Genomic DNA, 20,855 nt, shown 5'->3' on the forward strand with positions numbered 1-20,855 from the left:
AAAGTGCTTTACAATAAAAGAAGAAAAAAACATATAATTAACATAAATAACATAAATAGAAATAAAATAAATGAACATAAATAAAATAAATAATAAATAGAAGTAATGTTATATAATCACAAAGAGGAAACCATCAGTATTACTGAAGGTCACGGAAAGCAAGTGAATAGAAATGAGTCTTTAATCTTGTTTTGAACAGTTCAGTTGTAGACGACTCCTTTATGTAATGAGGTAAAGAGTTCCACAGGCGAGAAGCAGCAGCTGCAAAAGCCCTGTCCCCCTTAGTTTTACACTTGGTACGAGGGACAACAAGAGACAACTGACCAGAAGATCTAAGCACTCTAGATGGCTGGTGTAAAACACACAGTTCAGATAAATAGGCAGGAGCAAGCCCATGTAAAGATTTAAAAACTAGCAGCAGATTTCTCTGAGGGCCATGTCTGTGAAACACCATTTCTCCTGTGTTTAGTGCCTCATCTGTATTTTCTATCTTCTAATCTTCTGTTGCTTTGCAGATCTTAAGCCTATTTATATAGCAATAATAAAAAAAAACATGAAAATAATTTCTAACAATGAGGAGGAAGCATTAGCACATCTGCTGGAGTCTGCGCAGTGTTTCCCTAATGCAGGGCCGTGGCAAGTTGGCTACACTGGGCACATGGCAGCAGCCTAGCTTGTCATGATTTTATGAGGACGATGCCACTTTATAAAAAGCATCACTCCATGTTGTTTTTTTTTTGTATCCCATCGGGGTCCATCAGGGAGCTGAAGATTGGTCAGTTTGTCCTCCGCTCAATTGTCTTATTTGTATCTGCAGTGACAGTGGTGAAGACATAGAACTCTCCTCTTGTCCTCATGGAGGGCCCTGCAGAGACTTCCCAACGGGTTCATCTTGTAGCTGTGAGCTGCTTGGAGAAGGTAGGTGTGACTGAGGAAGCAGACATGAGCCATTTCATCATGATTGTCATGAGCCCTATGAAGTGTAGAGTGCCTACTAAAAATAATGTTCCGGAACTAGCTAACTGTAAATTTGCTAATTTGAATGCTTTATTATCATGTCAGTGCTGATGACAGCAAATACCAGCAACACGCAGGTATTTATAGAGCGCTGATGATGCAGCCGCTATTTTTATTTGAACCAATCCTGTCTTTTACTCTGTTCTCTTGGGATTTTATTTTGCTTCAAGTTCCATGGAATGAGGGTAACCTCTCTGCCACTGACACAAGCACACATGGGTTCTCTGTGAAAGTGCACCTGTCAGGCAGTGCTGAGCCTGTTAGCAACCCCAAAAGCATAATGAGACTGTCCCTAAATATAGTTGAACCACTAATTTTGCATGTGTAGACATTAGCGAGTCGCTGGAAGGGTTTTCCGTTGTCAGACGCTTGGAGTTCTTCACGTTATTTTGGCAAGATGAAATCATTTTGCCCCTAGATGAGTTTAGCATTTATGATGACAAGCTCACTTAGTTGGTTAGCCTTATTTTCTCAGGCGACACTTTGGAGTAAAGCTTTGTACGAAACAAGCAGCTGCTGCCACTGTAAACCTGCTTTTGATGCTCTAAAGCCGACTGTCCCCAAATGGTGCCTTATTCTGTTGCCTTTCAAAGGGATGAGGTTTTTGTTTTCCTCTTGAAGGTGTACCCAGGTTGCCAGACAGGCCTTGTCTCTCTGGAGTCAGCGAGCCCCGCAACACTCTGCCTGCCCGCTGCAAGGACTATCCATTCTCTGAACACATCCCCCTTGAGAGGTTTCTGCAATCATCAGAGTTTAGCGGAGCTGGGCAGTCAGCAGGTAAGCAGCATGGTGGGAGAGTAGACTGCTGGAGGGAAGGTGCTCTTTTGAGCTACATACTGTGACTAGTGCTATGGTGCTCCACTTTGTAAATGTAGAGGGATAGAACTGTTTGGACTTGCACCGTCCTTCCCTGACCATATTTATTTTGTCCCTGTTTTTTTATATTCAACACCGTGACACAACATCCTAATGAAGGCTTCTTGTGTTCTTATTCCAACTGAAGTGCTCACTAGTTGTGTGACTTGCTCAGGGCTAAACTGCGAGCCATAAGCAGGATTTGTGATCAGTGACCATGTGATTGCCACTCCAGCTGCTCATACCTCCCTCCCCCTCAAGAACTGCTAATTCACTCTCACGACCCCATGCCACCCTCAGCAAGCTGAAGAGAAATCCTTCCTGATCCTTTATGCCAAAGCAAGCTCTTCTGGCACCACCTAGTGTCCACTTATGTTCCTGCAGAACAAACTAAACTCTTTATTTTTCCACAGGAGTGGCAAGTGAAGGCAGGGACTCTGAAGGAAACATCTGCCTGACAGATTACCCATGGTTCCATGGAACACTGTCACGAGTGAGAGCTGCACAGCTGGTCTTAGCTGGAGGAGCTCGCAGCCACGGACTCTTTGTCATTCGGCAGAGTGAAACGCGTCCAGGGGAGTACGTCCTCACCTTCAATTTCCAGGGCAAGGCAAAGGTGAATAAAGCTGCCATTCTGAAAGCAGTCACAGGTTACAAGAGGAAGAAAAATGGGCATTTTGTGAGGACATCCTCCAAAGACAAAGACATGCTTTGGTCTAGGTCAGGTTTTACCCAAATAGTCCCTTTTTGTTGCAGTGCTTGTGGTTGCTGAACAGGTAATCTCAGGGTTTCTAGAAGATTTATTTACTTGTGATCTTATCTCAAACATCAATGTGACAGTCGTGATAATGAGTGCAGTTTGCAGAGTACTGAAATGCAGCTCACTAAAACAAAAAATGAGTAGGAGACCGGCAATGGCATGTGTGCCCTGTAAACATTTACAGGTAATGGCCAAAAGAGTGTTCTCTGGGTGTAGGGACATTGTGGCACACCAGAGCAGCTAGCTAGCATTTGTCTTATGGTGGGCGTCACTTTCTTGGGTTCCCTCATAAATACTTCATTGGGTTTAGATGTAGTGTGTGAGAGAACTGTGGTGTCACATCGATGGTACTTAGCACTCCCTGATTGCCCACATCTCCCCATACCCTTTCTTTCCTTACGTCCATGTTCAGCCTTCTGCCAAATTCACTAGGGTCTCCTGTTGTACTTGTTCTATCCCAGTGAACACATGGCCTATTCATAATTTGAACATAGGACCCTGCACATATTGAGATGTTAATCCCTTCTTTAAGTCAGGGACCACACCTGAGCACTAGCACTTGTCTGCACTGGGCCACTTGTTTTACGCAGGGTTTCCACCTTTTTTGTCTGCTATATCTACACGTGTCATTTGTTGCCCAAGGCCAATGGGAGCATGCTTTCAGTTGGAGCACAGACAAGTTTAGTGACTTCATCAGGACACACGGTGAGACAGTAATGGCAGCTGAAGGCCTAAAGATTCCTCTCTTAACCACTATAGCACACTGGTACTACTGGTTGTTGTTGAAAGAGATTCTTTAGGCGCTCTTACTGCCCATTGGTCAGGACTTTGCAGAGTATTTGGGCTGTTCTGAGGAGGGTGATCTTTGAGTAGCATTTGCTTTGCCAGGCAGTTCATTGAGGGTATATTTAGTTGCCATGTATAACGATTCTAAGAGCTATGGCCACAATAAGAGTCAAACAAGCCTTTGTGTTTCAAATGCCCTTGATCTCTGTTTCAAGATCTTTGTATTTACTTGGCCTTTCTACCTTCTTGAGGAAGACATTTGCATCGACAGGCAGGGATAAAGGCTCTGATCCTGGAGTATGATGTCTGGTCAATTCATTCCAATTGTAAGATTAGTGACTTTCTCAGGCTGATAATCATACCAGTGGTCAGGCACTGACAGGGCAAACTCTTAGAATACTGACTGACCACAGCGGGTAGCTCAATATTCGACTGTGTGTGTCCATTCTGCAGTAGCACTGGGCACACAGCAACATTATGGCTCACGTGTGCTCTTATTGTTGACACTTTGATATTCCTTTGGTAACCATGCTTACTCCGTGCCTGATCTTGGTATTATTATTATTATTTGTCAGGCTCCTACACACGTTGTCCAGTTCAGACACATTTCTTGCTCATAGTCTCACAGTCTTTCTTAAGCCAGCAGCATTATGGCCTAAAGTCTCCAGCCATTATTATACACTTTGAACATTTAATGCCTCCTGACTTTCCAGAAATGTAAAAACGATAAAAGGAGACAGAAGCCGCCTAATGACATTAAACTGAGAGCAGTGCTTCAGTGGTTTGGTCGGATTTGTGACCTGGTGGCCTAATTACAGTAGCTGTTTCTTGTTGAAAGGTCATCTCTTCATGTTGACCTCTTGGTATAAAGGTATGTTAGTGAAATGAACTCAGGTGAGGTGTTTTGCTTATTTTTTATTATTATATAATTTTATTCTCAGCATTTCCTGGTTTCTCATTACAGCATCTGCTTCTCATTTCAGCATCTTCGCCTGTCAGTGAACGAGAACGGGCAGTGCCACGTCCACCATCTTTGGTTCCAGACAGTCACTGACATGTTGCGCCACTTCCATGCCCACCCCATCCCCCTGGAATCGGGGGGTTCTGCCGACATCACGCTGCGTTGCTATGTGCAGGCACCGCGCCCCCTGCCAGGTACACCCCTCCTCCCAACCCCCTCATTGCTTCTTTTCCTGAATGCCAGACAAGACTCACCCATCATGAGATGATTGTGTGACTGTTTTCTCCATTCCATTAATTCTCCAACCCTGTTCATCTGCTTTTTGGTGTATTTTCAGTGAGACTCCCTAGCAGAGATGTGATCTTATTTCACATTTTTCTTGAGTTGTGTTTGCTGCATATAAGTAATGAAGGGACTGACTGTCAGGAATGACCAGAGAGCCTCAAAGGTCCTCAGGTCCGCTGTGATGGGTGACACTGTGTCAGTTTGCTTCGGCTTTTCTTCATGAGGAGCAGAATAATAAAAACATCCATTTAGTCCCGTGGAGCTGTCCATCCTCTTCAAGCCAGCTCCACTGACTCTGACTGGGCATTCAGGTTACCACACTTTGAATGACTGCTCTCTCCTCAGTGCAATCGCACATGCCTTACCTCAGACTGAGCCCAGCCTGGGGCTCGCATTTTTACGCTAGTGCAAAATGGGAAAGGAAAAAGAAATGCAACACAGTGAGTGAGTTGGGCCCAAATAAATGACTGCTAGTCAGTTTTTCAGAGTGGGATGGCCATACTTTATATGGAAAAGACATATAGTACCTGCCAAATAATGCAAAGAGTGCACGACATATGATTTGCCTAATATATTGTGAAAAAGACACAAAGAACAAATATAAAGATTTGGGGAGTCCACACCATAAACTGTGGTAACCACAAAACAAAGTTGTCATTCAAGACTGAGTCTCAACAAGACTAAATAAGAGGAATAAAGCTTCTGATTATATAGAGAGTAGACAGGAAAGGGTGGGGTTACGTCAGGAAGTGAGGTCTCATAGGAGGGCGTGTTGAAGCAGAAGTAGGTGGAGTCATAGGCAGACTTTCCTTCTGCTGGTCTGTAGAAGAGGGAGAAAAGGTATTAGCACCATTTAACAACCCCAGTCTCTGTGTCTTACTCCCAGTGGAACCCTTAGACTGCCTCTCAAGCATGCATGTGTGATAATATATATATATATATATATGGACAAAAACATTGGGATGCCTAACCATTACACCAACAGGGACTTTAATGACATTGCATTCAAATACATAGACTTTAATATGAAGTTGGTCCGTCCTTTGCAGCTATAACAACTTCCACTCTTCTTGACAGGCTTTCCACAAGAGTTTGGTTTGTTTCTGTTTGAATGTTTGCCCATTCATTCTGTCGAGCATTTATGAGGTCAGGCACTGATGTTGGACGAGAAGGCCTGGCTCGCAATCTCTGTTCCAGTTCATCCCAAAGGTGTTTGATGGGGTTGAGGTCAGGGCTCTGTGCAAGCCAGTCAAGTTCTTTCACACCAAACTCATCCAATTATGTCTTTATGGACCTTGCTTTGTGCAGTGGGGCACAGTCATGCTGGAATAGAAAAGAGTCTTCCCCAAACTGTTTCCACAAAGTTGGAAGCATAGCATTGTCCAAAATGTCTTGGTAGGCTGAAGCATTAAGATTGCCCTTCAGTGGAAGTAAGGGGCCTAGCCCATACCCTGAAAAACAGCCATACACCATTATCCCTCCTCCACCAAACTTCACAGTTGGCAAAATGCAGTCAGGCAGGTAACATTCTCATGGCATCCGCCAAACCCAGACTCACCCTTCTGACTGTCAAACAGAGAAGCATGACTTGTCATTCCATAGAACACGTTTCCACCATTCCATCCGACGCATGGCATTGGACTTGGTGATGTGAGGGTGGCATGCAGCTGCTCACTTAAGGAAATCCATTCCATGAAGCTCTCGCTGCACAGTTTTTGTTCTTGCATTAATGTCAGTGGAAGTGTGGAACTCTTCAGCTACGGAATCAGCAGAGAATTGCTGACTTTTACACACCATGCACCTTAACAGTCGTTGACCTCACTATGTGACTTTATGTGGTCTTCTGCTTTGTGGTCGAGTGGCTGTTGTTCCTAAATGTTTCCACTTTCCAATAATGTCACTTACAGTTGACCATGGAGTATCCGGCAGGGATGAAATTTCACGAATCATCTTATTGCAAAGGTGGCACCCTATCACAATACCACGCTTGAAGTCACTGAGCTTTTCAGAACGACCCATTTAATTTCACAAATGTTTGTAAATGGAGACTGCATGGCTAGGTGTGTGATTTTATACACCTGTGGCAATGGGTCTTATTGAAACACCTGAATTTAATAATTAAGTAATGTGTCTCAATACATACATTTACATATATACATATAGTGTATATACAGTATATAAACTGCTCAAAAAAATTAAAGGAACACTTTGAAAACACATCAGATCTCAATGGGAAACAAGTCATGCTGGATATCTATACTGATATGGACTGAGTAATGTGTTAGGAATGAAAGGAACCCACATCGTTTGATGGAAATGAAAATTCTCAACCTACAGAGGGCTGAATTCAAAGACACCCCGAAAATCAAAGTGAAAAAATGATGTGGCAGGCTATTCCATTTTGGCGAAGTTTCATTGCAGCAACTCAAAATCGTACTCAGTAGTTTGTATGGCCCTCACGTACTTGTATACATGCCTGACAACGTCAGGGCATGTTCCTAATGAGACAACAGATGGTATCATGGGGGATCTCTTCCCAGATCTGGACCAGGGCATCACTGAGCTCCTGGACAGGCTGAGGTGTCAGATGGACCGAAACATAATGTCCCAGAGGTGTTTTATTGGATTTCGGTCAGACTAGCATGGGGACAAGTCAATCATATCAATTCCTTCATCCTCCAGTAACTGCCTGCATCCTCTCACCACTTGAGGCCCGGCATTGTCATGCACTAGGGAGAACCCAGGACCCACTGTACCAGCATATGGTCTGACAGTTGGTCCAAGGATTTCATTCCGATATCTAATGGCAGTCAAGGTACCGTTGTCTAGCCTGTAGAGATCCGTGCGTCCCTCCATGGATATGCCTCCCCAGACCATCACTGGTCATGCGGAATGATGTTACAGGCAGCATAACGTTCTCCACGGCTTCTCCAGACCCTTTCACGTCTGTCACATGTGCTCAGGGTGAACCTGCTCTCATCTGTGAAAAGCACAGAGCGCCAGTGGTAGACCTGCCAATTCTGATATTCCATGGCAAATGCCAATTGAGCTTCACGGTGCCGGGCAGTGAGCACAGGGCCCACTAGAGGACGTCGGGCCCTCAAGCCACCCTCATGAAGTCTGTTTCTGGTTGTTTGGTCAGAGACATTGACACCAGTGGCCTGCTGGAGGTCATTTTGTAGGACTCTGGCAGTGCTCATCCTGTTCCTCCTTGCCCAAAGGAGCAGATACCGGTCCTGCTGATGGGTTAAGGACTTTCTATGGCCCTGTCCAGCTCTCCTAGAGTAACTGCCTGTCTCCTGGAATCTCCTCCATTCCCTTGAGACTGTGCTGGGAGACACAGCAGACCTTCTGGCAATGACACGTATAGGTGTGCCATCCTGGAATAGTTGGACTACCTGCGCAACCTCTGTAGGGTCCAGGTATTGCATCACGGACTGTAGCCAAATGAAAAACTAGGGAAAAAATAGTCAGAAAAGATAAGGGGTTGGGGGTGGGGATGTCAGTGGCCTCCACCTGTTACACCATTCCTGTTTTGGGGTGTGGAATATGACCTGGATACAGACAGGCAGACACGTTAGATTTACCCCACACACGTTTATTTAGGGTCTTCATTACAATATGTCACTCTCACAAACCCCAATACTCCACAGTCCTTGGCCAACACAATGCCTTCTCTCTCAGTCTTCAGACCGCCTCCTTCTCCCCTCCAGAGACCTCGTCCAACTACGCTCTCGACTCAAGTCCCCCTCTGAAGGGAGGCGGCCCCTTTTAAATAAGCACCCAGATGTGCTCCAGGTGCGTCCCCGGCAATCTACCACCGACACGCCCCTGTGTGGCGGAAGTGCCGGCTGTATCCCCAGAGGCACTCTGGGTGTCCCTGTTCCTCTTCCCCCCCAGCACTTCCTGGTGTGGCGGAAGTGCTGGGGTCCAGGGTTCTCCAGGTATTGGGGTGACCACAGGCCCCTACAGGGTCGAGCTTCCCAGCTCTGTACCCGTGGCCCCCAGGGCAGTCGCCCCGTCGAGGTCTGGAGGAGGCACAAGCCCTTCTCGGGCGTCCCAGGTGGTTACCACCCCCAGCCGGGCACCACAGGGGGTTGTCTCATTGTTGCCCCTCTAGTGCACCTGTTGTTAGTTTCATTAACACCAAATCAGCTGAAACTGATTAACAACCCGCTCTGCTACTTACCTGACCAGATGAGTATCCAAGAAGTTTCACTGACTTGATGCTATACTCTGATTAAAAAGTGTTCCTTTAATTTTTTGAGCTATATATATATACTGTATATATACACACACAATAATATTCATATTTACTGATGTGACATTTGTGATTGCTTACTGTTTTTTGGGGGGGTTGGTCTCAGACAAGAGAGAACTTTTAAAGTAAGCAGTGCTTTTTGAAGGTGGGAGTGAAGTGGGAAATTTGATGTTTTGTGTGCAAATGTCCTTTAAACAATAAGCTTTTTGAGTAAATAGCGGCACCTAGAGGTTCAGTTTGCATGGACAGATAGAGGGATACCGGAGTAAACTGAAGCATGTGGCCCCACGTGGGCTTTTTAATACTCATGTTATCAGTTAGGCACGAGAGGGTGACATGTGGCCTGTTCTGTCGGTCCCCACACTAGGGACCCCACATCTGGACTGATGTGCGTGGTGCTGGTCATCACAGAACTAGAAGTCACTCATCTCGAACCAAAGGACACATGCCACTCAGACTGAATCCTCGTCATTCTCAAACAGGGAGCTTAACTCAGAGTCTTTAACATTTTTGAAAATGTTGATAAAATGAATCAATCAGAATTAAAGAGAATCGCATTCTCAAGGACACCGGTGTAAATTAAGGCGAAGTGCATTTAACAGTGAAGCCAGGAAACACGTCTTTACACAAAAGTTTATGACTACCTGCTTCAAACTACCAAGTCATGCAGCTTGACATAATTTATCTTCATAAAGATAAAAGGTCTGCAGGAGATACAAGCAAGCTTGGTGGTCTCCTCTCGTTTGTCAGACTCTTCCTATGTGGCTGCTCCTTGAGGAAGGCACTGATCTGCAGATGGAGTGTATTATGATTGGCATTCCAGAACATGCCACCCAAGTTTCATTTAGGCATTACGACAGTGGTGTGGTCGGGCATTGTCCTGTTTTGAGACCAGTCTGCACCGTCATAATGCGCATAAGAAGAAGGAGTGTTATCAACTGTTGAAAAAATGTCAATATGAGGCCACACCATGACATGACACCTGCCGTTAGCTTTATGATTATTGTTGGCCACACTGCACAGCTGTCTGTCATCTCCATGTACTAAACTGGGTGGCATCAAGGGGGACTCATTGCTGACAGTAGCTGGCCAGCTTGACACTGCACTTGTCACTCATACATAGTGACATAAGTGTGAGTCAGTGGTCATCATGATGCCGGGTGGTCAGCTTCATGTATTTCAGTATATGTTGGCTACTGTGTGCAGAAGTAACAGTCCAACAATGCTAGTGATGCTGTAGGCAGGGTCTGGCCTGTCCAAAAGGATCTTTGAGGCTTGCTGGCAGCCATCCCTGAAGATCAGTGCTTTGCATCATGTTCAGAAATGTTTCAGACATGTGGAGCTCTTCATAGTTTGCAAGGTGCCATCTCAGACTCTGGCTCAGTGACTCAGGGAAACTGCTGTGACATTTTCTATTGACTGCTTACCATCCCTGTCTGCATCTGGGCTGGATTTGGCTTGAAGTATTCTTGGTGTGCTGTAGAAGTTCTAAATCTGCCTGCTTAGGGTGAGCCCAGAGTGAGGCCCTTAGGTAGTCTGATGGACGTGTAAACTGAATCAATTCATGCCTGCTCATGCTGATCTGTCATAATAGTCTTCACACCCAACGAGCCACAGTTTCTCTGGGCAACTCTTTCACTGTCACACTAAATATTTGTTGGCACAGCTGCCACAATGGAGTAAACATTCCTAATCTGCAAATGTCCCCCTGACGTGGTGCTATGGGTGGGTTTGTTCAGATATGAGCCAAAATGAAGGGCCTGTAATGTTTATGAAGTCATTCCAATTTAATACAAATATAAAAGCATTCCATGGGACTCTGACCTGTGATTGGTCAGCCTGACCCACTGGGTGTAAAACTGCCCACTTTGCTTCAGTGGCTAGGTGGTCCTAATGAACCCTTTGTCACTCTCACTGCCCAAAACCCTCTGGATTCATCATTTCCATCAAACACCCACGAAATCCTTGTGCCTTGTCACCATTAATTTACTTGACTTCTCTCTTAAACAGAAGTCCTCCAATGAGTTGGGTGATAACTCTACCTGCGTACACAGTTCTGTTCTGAAAGGCACTTAATCCTGCGCACTGGTCAGTGTTCCTCCAAAGCCAGCAGGTGGACATTGCAGTGAGACTCATCACATGGTGCGTTTTCCTTTCTCTCCTTTTTCTCATGACAATCGAGGTTGAGCGATCAGCGCGGGAAACAACATGTGGTTTATCATACATCTGTCCAAAGCGACGGGGCCACATCACAGGACTCCCACCACCCTAGCCACAACACATCCACACTGAGACCAGTACCCCAGCACCCCTTTCAGGGGCCAGCTTTGGAAGTGAGCCCCTGGCTTACTTACCTCACTAGCCCGCCTATCACAGCTCTTACTTTGGCACTGCATATGCACTCTGGAGGGAGGCCTGATGAGTCTGAGGCAGCCGTGAGAGGCCAGGGTCCTGTGAACACATGAAGCCGGTGGTCTTTTATTAACCTGATGACATTTCATGGCCGGTGTTCACACCACCTGCTCTTGCACTTTAGCAACATGGTAATCAAAATATGAACGCCAAAAAAAAAATAAACAAAAAGAATCAATTTCTTCAGTTTGAGACTCTCTTCCATGCATTTTAATTAATAGCCGTCAGTTTGGGTTGGAGCTCTCAGCAGCTTCCCCTGCCTACCAGTCTCTTATGGCTGCTAATAATATTCCCCAGCCTCTCTGTGGCCCGTAGCTGACATTATTTCCTAATATACTCATTCACTTACTTCTACGGCTGACTGGTAAAAATTGTTGGATTAAGTTGCGGGCGAAATCTGGAAATGGATGCGTCTTTAAACCACAAATTGATCCGCCGAGACCGCCTGATGAATTGGAATGAGTCTCGGAGCACTGCGAGCTGACTGCAGAGAGGAAATTCAGAAATGAAATCCCCTCTCCTGCATGTGCGTTTACTCCGTCTCTCCCAAGAGCATCTCATGAAGAGGAAACGATGGCACGCCTCCCACTGCAGGGACTCGAGGGCATTCATCGTTAAAACACGCTGGCACTTCTGCTCCACACAGGCCTGACATGGCATTGCTAACTCCAGCATCTCCAGGGACATTGGGTACAAACGTCACATTTTTTTTTTACTTACTCCCCTTAATGTAATTTCAGGGTCACCAGAATCCAGCTCTAGGTGTGACAGATCAGTCATGCTTCATAGTAATGACACCTCCTTACAGTGCTCCCGGTAGAAATCCAGCCATTTTTCTGTCCAAGTTGTAACACGCTTATGGCAGCCTTTTGCTGGGGATGAAAACACTTCTGGTGCCGTTATCCAGCTTGACTTGGACACAATGGGTTACGTTTCTTTTGGGGTTTTTTTTTCAGTTGGAGAACAAGCAAGTGAAGCGACTTGCTCATGGTCACATGGTGTCAATGGCGGGATTTGAACCCACAACCTCAGGGTTGGAAGTCCAAAGTCTTAACATTTTTAAAATGTGGAAGGTCACTGATGGGTCCCAATAAACAAACTTACCAAATTAGACTAGAAAACCCCAGCCTAGTCGCTGATGCTGTGACTCTGCTTCATAAAGACCCCGTCTTGTTTACTACGCGGAGCACACTGTGACGTCTTGTAGCTGTTGTCATCAGTGAGTCTCATGCAACACAGAGTCTGAAAAGAGGCAGGAATACAAAAGAGGAGTCAAACCTCAATAACCCCACTGTGTGTTTTTTTGTTTTTTTTAAGAGCCCATTGCACCTCAGCTCCAGCAGCCCACCAGCCTGCCCACCTGTCGAAACGACTCTCTGCACTCCCAGCACTACTTCACTGGATCCATTCAGCCAGCCAGCCAGCCTGCAGAGACCCTGGCATCCTCAGCCTCCTCCTCACCAACATCCCTGCCACCTTTTCCTCGCGGGGAGACGGCCATAGGGGGCTTACGGAGCCGGAGTAACAGCTCTGAGCGACTGCTGGAGCCTCCAGGGGGCAGCTCAGAGGATTACCACGAGAGTGATGGCTCCCGCAGAACCCGAGCTGTGGAAAACCAGTACTCGTTCTACTGAGAGGTGTGCCTAGCTGGCCAGATCAGAACATGGATATATAGTGCCTGGCGCGGAGTAGCACAGTTGTGGGAGTGCTGTTCTTCTAGTTTGTTTTTAATGTCTTTTTTGCACACTTTTGGAATCCTTTGGTTTCCCACAATGACTTTTATACTTGGTAAACGGGACTGTGAGGGTGTCTCAGAATGAATCAACTACACTTTGGTGGCACATTTTGTTGGAAATGGGTCACACCTTTCCTGAAACAGAAATGGAACAATCTAGAGAATGCCGCATAGATGATGTTCTGTTTTCGGCTCCACTTCACAGCTGACTGACCATTGAACTGGCACTTAAACACACTTTATCACAAACGCCAACATCAACTCTTGGAGTGCCACAGTGCTTCCCATGTCTCACTCCTGTCTACGCCTTCCAGGCCTCTAATTAAAGAGCACGGCTCACGGTGGTGAGAATTTGAGCTGCTAGCACCTCAAGCTACAGGTCTGTCTGTTTTTAGATTTTACGCCATTTTAGACTGTAACATGTATACAGGTGCTGGTCATAAAATTAGAATATCATGCCAAAGTTGATTTATTTCAGTAATTCCATTCAAAAAGTTAAACTTGTATATTAGATTCATTCATTACACACAGACTGATGTATTTCAAATGTTTATTTCTTTTAATGTTGATCATTATAACTGACAACTAATGAAAGTCCCAAATTCAGTATCTCGGAAAATTAGAATATTGTGAAAAGGTTCAATATTGAAGACACCTGGAGCCACACTCTAATCAGCTAATTAACTCAAAACACCTGCAAAAGCCTTTAAATGGTCTCTCAGTCTAGTTCTGTAGGCTACACAATCATGGGGAAGACTGCTGACTTGACAGTTGTCCAAAAGATGACCATTGACACCTTGCACAAGGAGGGCAAGACACAAAAGGTCATTGCTAAAGAGGCTGGCTGTTCACAGAGCTCTGTGTCCAAGCACATTAATAGAGAGGCGAAGGGAAGGACAAGATGTGGTAGAAAAAAGTGTACAAGCAATAGGGATAACCGCACCTTGGAGAGGATTGTGAAACAAAACCCATTCAAAAATGTGGGGGAGATTCACAAAGAGTGGACTGCAGCTGGAGTCAGTGCTCCAAGAACCACCACGCACAGATGTATGCAAGACATGGGTTTCAGCTGTCGCATTCCTTGTGTCAAGCCACTCTTGAACAAGAGACAGCATCAGAAGCGTCTCGCCTTTGGACTGCTGCTGAGTGGTCCAAAGTTATGTTCTCTGATGAAAGTAAATTTAGTATTTCCTTTGGAAATCAAGGTCCCAGAGTCTGGAGGAAGAGAGGTGAGGCACAGAATCCACGTTGCGTGAGGTCCAGTGTAAAGTTTCCACAGTCAGTGATGGTTTGGGGTGCCATGTCATCTGCTGGTGTTGGTCCATTGTGTTTTCTGAGGTCCAAGGTCAACGCAGCCGTCTACCAGGAAGTTTTAGAGCACTTCATGCTTCCTGCTGCTGACGAACTTTATGGAGATGCAGATTTCATTTTCCAACAGGACCTGGCACCTGCACACAGTGCCAAAGCTACCAGTACCTGGTTTAAGGACCATGGTATCCCTGTTCTTGATTGGCCAGCAAACTCGCCTGACCTTAACCCCATAGAAGATCTATGGGGGTATTGTGAAGAGGAAGATGCAATACGCCAGACCCAACAATTCAGAAGAGCTGAAGGCCACTATCAGCAACGTGGGCTCTCATAACACCTGAGCAGTGCCACAGACTGATCGACTCCATGCCATGCCGCATTGCTGCAGTAATTCAGGCCAAAGGAGCCCCAACTAAATATTGAGTGCTGTACATGCTCATACTTTTCATGTTCATACCTTTCAGTTGGCCAACATTTCTAAAAATCCTTTTTTTGCATTGGTCTTAATTGATATTCTAATTTTCCGAGATACTGAATTTGGGACTTTCATTAGTTGTCAGTTATAATCATCAACATTAAAAGAAATAAACATTTGAAATACATCAGTCTGTGTGTAATGAATGAATCTAATATACAAGTTTCACTTTTTGAATGGAATTACTGAAATAAATCAACTGTGTCATGATATTCTAATTTTATGACCAGCACCTGTATATAATTCATTCTACACGAAGCATTCTGGCCATTGACAAAAGTCCACAATTTGAGCCAGCCATCGAGGCTGAAGTTCCTAACAGCAGTAGAGATTTCCCTGGCTCCTGTTCATTTCTGATCCAGTGAGTGGTCCCCAAATGTGGCCCAGTTGCTCATTTTTTATTCCAACCAGCGTATCACTTGGAGTCCAGTGCCTGCCTTTAGTCCCTACATTCGCTCATTTCTTGATCCTGCTTTCTTCAGAGTGGTGGTATGTTGCATGCTGATTAGAACATGCAAGTGAGACCTTCAGTGTACTCTGCACACGTGACAAGTGTGACCCCCATAAAAGACGAGCTGCTTTATGGCGGCTCTCAGTCCTCACACAGTGTCCAGGTAACGTCACCAAGCACACTGCTGTGCTAAAGGGATGTGACGCTTACTGCATTGGTGGTATGGAATCTCTCATACATGAACATTTTCAATCTTTTTTCTTCTTACTGCCATTGAGTGACAGTTTAAAAAGGGACCTCAGGCACCATCGCAAATGACAGTGCGTACTATGAAGCCGTTGACGTTTAGAAAGTCGAGTGCAGTCAGAAAACAAATCTGCTCACGTGAAGAAAACACGGCAAAATCAGGTAAGTTTTAGAAACCTAAACCCTCACCCTGCTCTGACACTTACACCATTAAACACAAGCATGGTGATTAAAGGCAGGGCTGCAGGCCTCCGGGGACACCAGAATCAGTTTTTTTAATTTTTAAACTGTCATTTTTCAGTTCAGACCTGTACAATCGCAGAAGTAGAAGCGAATGACATTCACGTAGCCGATCAGCCATCATTGCTATCTCTCCAGAGGCAGTGGGTTGGGGGAGCCATTAGGGGACGCCATTTGTTTTAGTCTGACCAATGTCTTCCAAATTACAAAGGGAAGAACCAGACTGGAATGAAAACTGGAGCATGAATGGAAAGCCCACAAATGACCAAGCGCGGCTCAGCCCCAGAACTTTGATGAAAGCCACCTCAGTTTTAATTCTTTTCTTCTGAGACTCATTGGGACAGCAGAAACCCGAGAAGTTGGACAGCATCAGGATGGCTCCCTCAAATGACTCTGTTTCCTAAACTTTGGCAAACGGTATACAGCCCTACCCTGTCACCCCACTCTAATGTCACTCTAGCAGCCATTCTGCAGACTGGATGTCACATTGTGCTACTTTGTCACCTCAGGGTGGGATGTACTAAAGCAGTTCAAACTTAAATGGAGCCCAAACATCAGTGAGTGACAGCTGCACAGAGGACCACCGTGATGCAGGATTTTTAACTTATAAGATGAAGTTCAAGTCTGAACTGCTCGTATTTTAATGCTGTGCCAAATCAACCTTTTTCTGTTTATCTAGAAGACCTTGTGCTGTCCGAGTAAACTATGGTGGGTTTTTGGAGACGGGCACTCAAGTCCACAACTTATCTGTGAATCGCACAGAATGCTGTGCTGTATTTGCAAATCTAATGCTGCATTTTCTGAGTGTATGTACAAAGATCAATGGTCCGTATTTATAGTGTAATATCGTATTGCCATTGTGCAGTGCAAGACTGTAGACGGTAACAATTAAAGAACTCTCTTTTACCTGCGTCTCCGGTCTTATTTGAGCTTGTGAACTCAAAGGTCCATGCAAGAAGTGAAGACCTCGCCACATTAAACTGTCACTCAGGCCAGCGTGGGGCACACCTGGAATAGGCCAGCTACAGAAAAGACCCCCTTCAGTGGCCAAGAACAAAGTCCTTTACCTGAGCCTGAGTGGGCCTGCTAGTGCCAGGCCTGTGTGGGGTGGGACAACTAGAGTAGATGAGCTCTCCCAATTACGTGAGAGGCTGGAATACAACAAGCACCTGTAACACCCTTGTGTAGGACCCCTAAATCAGCACAAGTGAACCAGAACAACACCATGGGCCCTAATGAAGTCACCAGGAGTGGCACTCCAGCATTAGACCTGTACAGAGCTTGCGCAGCCAAAGTGGGCATGTAACTGCCATGTGCAGGTCTACCTGGAATGGGTATGAGCAGGAAATGGCACACCTCAAACAGACTTGGCCACGACAGGCACCTGTAATGGGCCCTTGTGTGCAGAATGCCGCAGCTGGTACCTGTCACAGAGCTCTGTAACGCTCTCGAATCAACTAGGGTGGGCACAAAGGGTGCCTAGTCATACAGCACCCCTTATGCAGGACCCGAGAAAACTGAAGGTAGAGAATTAAAGTAAAAATATACAAGACAGGCCAGGCGCTAGAAAACCAACTGATCCTTTTAGTTCTTGCTAAGATTTGTAAATGCTGGGAGTTCCTTAGTTTTTTAAAGCTATGGTGTACATGAGGGACACAGCAGCCCCACAGCATCTTTGGTGACAGATCAGCAGTGCTGCCTCTGCCACCAAATCATCAGGTGCCACTTTTCACAGTGCAGGTGATGGAAAGAGGATGGCACTCCACACGGCCTGAGCCTCATGAGCAGTAGGTTGTGCCCAGACGTTGGTATGAAGTGAAGCACCGCTCTCCTCCAGAGCCCAGTGGTTCAAACATTCAGTTTTTCACTGTTTGCCTTGTCACAGTATTCTTTTACCTTTGAACGTTCTAGACCAAAATGTTAAAATGAGCAATACATTTTCTAACTGCAATTTGCTCTTTTCTATAAATATCCTAAGGATTAGAAATAAAACTTGAATATCTCAGAGAAGACCAAGTTAAAGTAGTCATGAGCGCACGAAGTACAGGACACCATTCTGAAGGTACAGTCCGAGTGTCTTTCAAGGCATTTATTGAAACGGTAACAAAAAATAAACCTTTTTTATTTAGTTCATAAAGTGCATTCTTATATAAAGCCTCAAATTTAGTTAAATAAATGTTAACAGACCTACAAGAAATGGAGGACACCAGCATCCCCAGATTAATTTGTCACACTTGAACAGAACTTGGCTCAAATGGCCCGGTGGGGGTTCTAGTTATCCACTTTTATGCACTACAAGTTCTTTTTTTTATATTTTCAGGAGTGAATCGGACTAAACTGAGGGCCTTGTCCTTCTGTGTCACACGAGGGTCACTGCAGCAGCACTGCAGGCTAAGGAGCTAAGGGACAATTTTCTGTTGGTAACCTGCTTAGAAAAAACGGGGGTCTCAAGCTTGTTAAAGGGAAGGCTGAAGTCTCAACTAGGCAAGTAAGTTCAAATATGGCAAATGGTTCAAACCCCAAACTAAAGCACTGAGCATAAGTGATTGTGACTTTTAACGTCTGTGGTCATACATATATATATATATATATTTTTTTTTAACAGCTTTTCTTAAAAAACAGATACCAGTTCCTTCTGGATTTAGTCTCAGTGTATGTGTTGCTTAAGTTCTTAAATATAATGTGTCATTACAGCTAATACCATTTCTTGCAGCCATGTCTCAAGTTCCTCTGAGGTTCCCCTACTGGTTGCTTGAATGATCCTTTTTAAAGATAACACATGTAAAATGAGTGACAGTAGTCGAGGATGAAGTATCAGTCAGTCCATAAAACCATTTACTACTGGGAAGAAGTCAAGACAAGCACCCCAAAGCACCTCCGTCGAGCCGTCACACCAACTGGGCTGCAGAGCGGAGGGGAGGCCAGCTGGCTTCAGCGGGTGCAGCTTTTCATTCCTGATTGTCTGGCTCATCATCTTAAAATACGCTGCTACTTCTTGACACAAAACATCTGACTAAAAGCAGCTTCATTTAAAAGTGTTTTTAATTTTTATCTTTACACCAGAAATGTCCGATTCCAGTCCAGTGCAGGCTGCTCCTTCTGCAGTCATCCATGGAGTTTTAAGTCTGTAAATTCTGTCCTCGAAAGACACACACGTACATGTAGAGAAACCTTCTCAAACCAGGGAATAGCCGCAGATGCAACCACATCCCACAGAAAGGTCCTCAGTTATGGCCAAGTGTGGCATAAGTTTCTACTAAGTTGAAGAATTCTGTGCAGTTCCCTTGCTGTGGTAGTTAAGTGTACTCCGTACCACCATCATACAACCATAAATAACAGAATCCTAATAAGGCACCATGCACTGAGGTGATCGGCCCTCTCCCTGTAATTGCTGTTGTGAAGAAGCTGCTCCAACAAAGGGACTTTGCCAGCGTTGGGGCTTCAATGGCTTGGGTGGAAACATTTAAAACCAGAAATGGCATTGTTTAACAGACTGTCATCCTATATGTGTGAACTGCCATCCAGCGATAAGGCAGCAATGCAATGACCCTGAAGGACGTGACTTCACTTTGGTGAAAAGCTACTCCTCCAAATCAAAGCCTCTCTTTGCTGCCAAGAGCTGGCACATTTGGAGCTGAAAGAAAGCATGTGCCAATCTGATTAAACCGAAACAGTTACTGTTCAACTACTGATTACTTTAAAACTGAAGCTGGCCATCGCCTTACAACACACGCCCGGTAGGGGGGGGGGGGGTTAAAAAAGGACACAAAGCTAACAAAAGTCACCAAGGCATTCGGTGAAGTGTCTGACTGCTCAAATGTGAACGACTGTGCAGAGGCCGCGGCTCACATACTCGAGCGCAAATTGTAGAATATGAGTAAACTTATGGCCAGGATGATTCCCGCGGACACCTCGGTCATCTTGTTCAGGTTGGTTTTCTTTTTCTCGTTCTCCTGGCGCTTTCTCTTTAACTCGCGCAACATTTTCTCTCGCTCCAGCTGCTGTCCGTAATGCGCTTTATAAAAGGCATCGAAGTCAAAGATCGGCTTGTCCCCGGTGTGGGTGACGGGTTTGCCGTTTCGTGTCCACTTCCGCTGACTGTGGCTTCCTTGGCTTCGCTCCTTGGACACTGATGGGCCCTCGTTGGGGGAAGGTCTGCCAGTACCCAGCAGGTCGGCTTTACTCAGGATGCCCCGGTCGTACTTTTTGCGGAGACTGATGCTGCCCAGTACCGTGTAGGCTTCACTAATGTCCGAGAAGCGCAGCGCAGCCTCCTCACTGCCAGCGTTTCTGTCAGGGTGGTACAAGAAAGACTGCTTGTAGTAGGCCGTCTTGATCTGTGCCTGAGTAGCGCTGGGGGTCACTTGGAGGATGTCGTAGTACGCCGTCTTGCTTCTGTATAGCTGCAGCTCCGGGGCTCCGCTGCCATTGCGTACGTAGGTCCTGCTCAACTGCGGCCCGAGGGTGAAGGGACCCCTGCCGGCCGTGACTCGAATTGCCGGCCAACCACTAAAGCTCTGCCGCAGACCCGACTCGAGTCTTCTCGCAGCGGTAAATATTAAGAGGTAGGCACCGCCGGCTTCGCAAAGGGCAGACTTCAGCCGGGTCACCCCCACTCTCCGGTTACCTTTTTCGGGACCGGGAATAGTGACCCGATCCTCCGGTGTCCTCACGCCGCCTTCGGTCCATAGGGTACTGGCAGGTACATGACAGCCACAGACAACACGGAGCAACCCAAGTCTATGAGACCGGGCAACCTCCGCCATCACAGCTCTGATGGCCTCCCTCACTTGTTTCCGGAAACGCGGCCAATCGTTGATGACTTCCGTTGATTGCCAACCAATCAGCAAAACAGACTCTAAAGTTGCGTGTGCAAGATCGACCGGTTTAAAGCGGCTCCTCTAGTTAGGGTAGCTCGCTGTCAGCTCTTGAAGGAGACAGGGAAGGATGCCGGTACTGAATGTTTTTTAAACTGCTTAAACAGTCATTTTGGGAAGGAATAATAAATTATATACATGTGTACTTAAACGTTTTGAATAGACAGCCGGTATGCTGCAGTACGT

At 45.7% G+C, this 20,855-nt stretch overlaps 3 protein-coding genes across 5 annotated transcripts in view; 2 read left to right on the forward strand and 1 right to left on the reverse strand.

The window, feature by feature from the left end:
- Positions 1–13,436, forward strand: part of LOC114655879 (SH2B adapter protein 2) — a 78,567-nt gene extending 65,131 nt beyond the window's left edge. For 2 of the 3 annotated variants that reach the window (XM_028807164.2, XM_051930786.1), the window contains exons 5-9: positions 818–918; positions 1,639–1,794; positions 2,286–2,488; positions 4,402–4,573; positions 12,655–13,436. In XM_028807164.2, coding sequence (XP_028662997.2) covers positions 818–918; positions 1,639–1,794; positions 2,286–2,488; positions 4,402–4,573; positions 12,655–12,971 — 949 coding nt within the window. In that variant the 3' untranslated portion in view covers positions 12,972–13,436. The remainder of the gene's footprint in view (positions 1–817; positions 919–1,638; positions 1,795–2,285; positions 2,489–4,401; positions 4,574–12,654) is intronic. The other variant, XM_051930787.1, reaches the window with a different exon arrangement.
- Positions 13,437–18,816: 5,380 nt separating this feature from the next.
- On the reverse strand, positions 18,817–20,598 carry dnajc30b (DnaJ (Hsp40) homolog, subfamily C, member 30b). Its single transcript, XM_028807165.2, has one exon. It carries the CDS (start codon positions 20,556–20,558, stop codon positions 19,638–19,640), a length of 921 nt encoding a protein of 306 aa, XP_028662998.1. The 5' UTR covers positions 20,559–20,598; the 3' UTR covers positions 18,817–19,637.
- Positions 19,589–20,855, forward strand: part of bud23 (BUD23 rRNA methyltransferase and ribosome maturation factor) — a 40,900-nt gene continuing 39,633 nt past the window's right edge. Inside the window, exon 1 of the mRNA XM_028807169.2 lies at positions 19,589–19,721. The gene's annotated coding sequence lies outside the window, so the exon portion shown is untranslated. The remainder of the gene's footprint in view (positions 19,722–20,855) is intronic.

Source organism: Erpetoichthys calabaricus, chromosome 8 (assembly GCF_900747795.2).
Source record: "Erpetoichthys calabaricus chromosome 8, fErpCal1.3, whole genome shotgun sequence".
Lineage (NCBI taxonomy): Eukaryota > Metazoa > Chordata > Cladistia > Polypteriformes > Polypteridae > Erpetoichthys > Erpetoichthys calabaricus.

Bases quoted from the DNA above. Each gene is read 5' to 3' on its own strand.
- dnajc30b (XM_028807165.2), bottom strand. From the start codon at position 20,558: ATGGCGGAGGTTGCCCGGTCTCATAGACTTGGGTTGCTCCGTGTTGTC.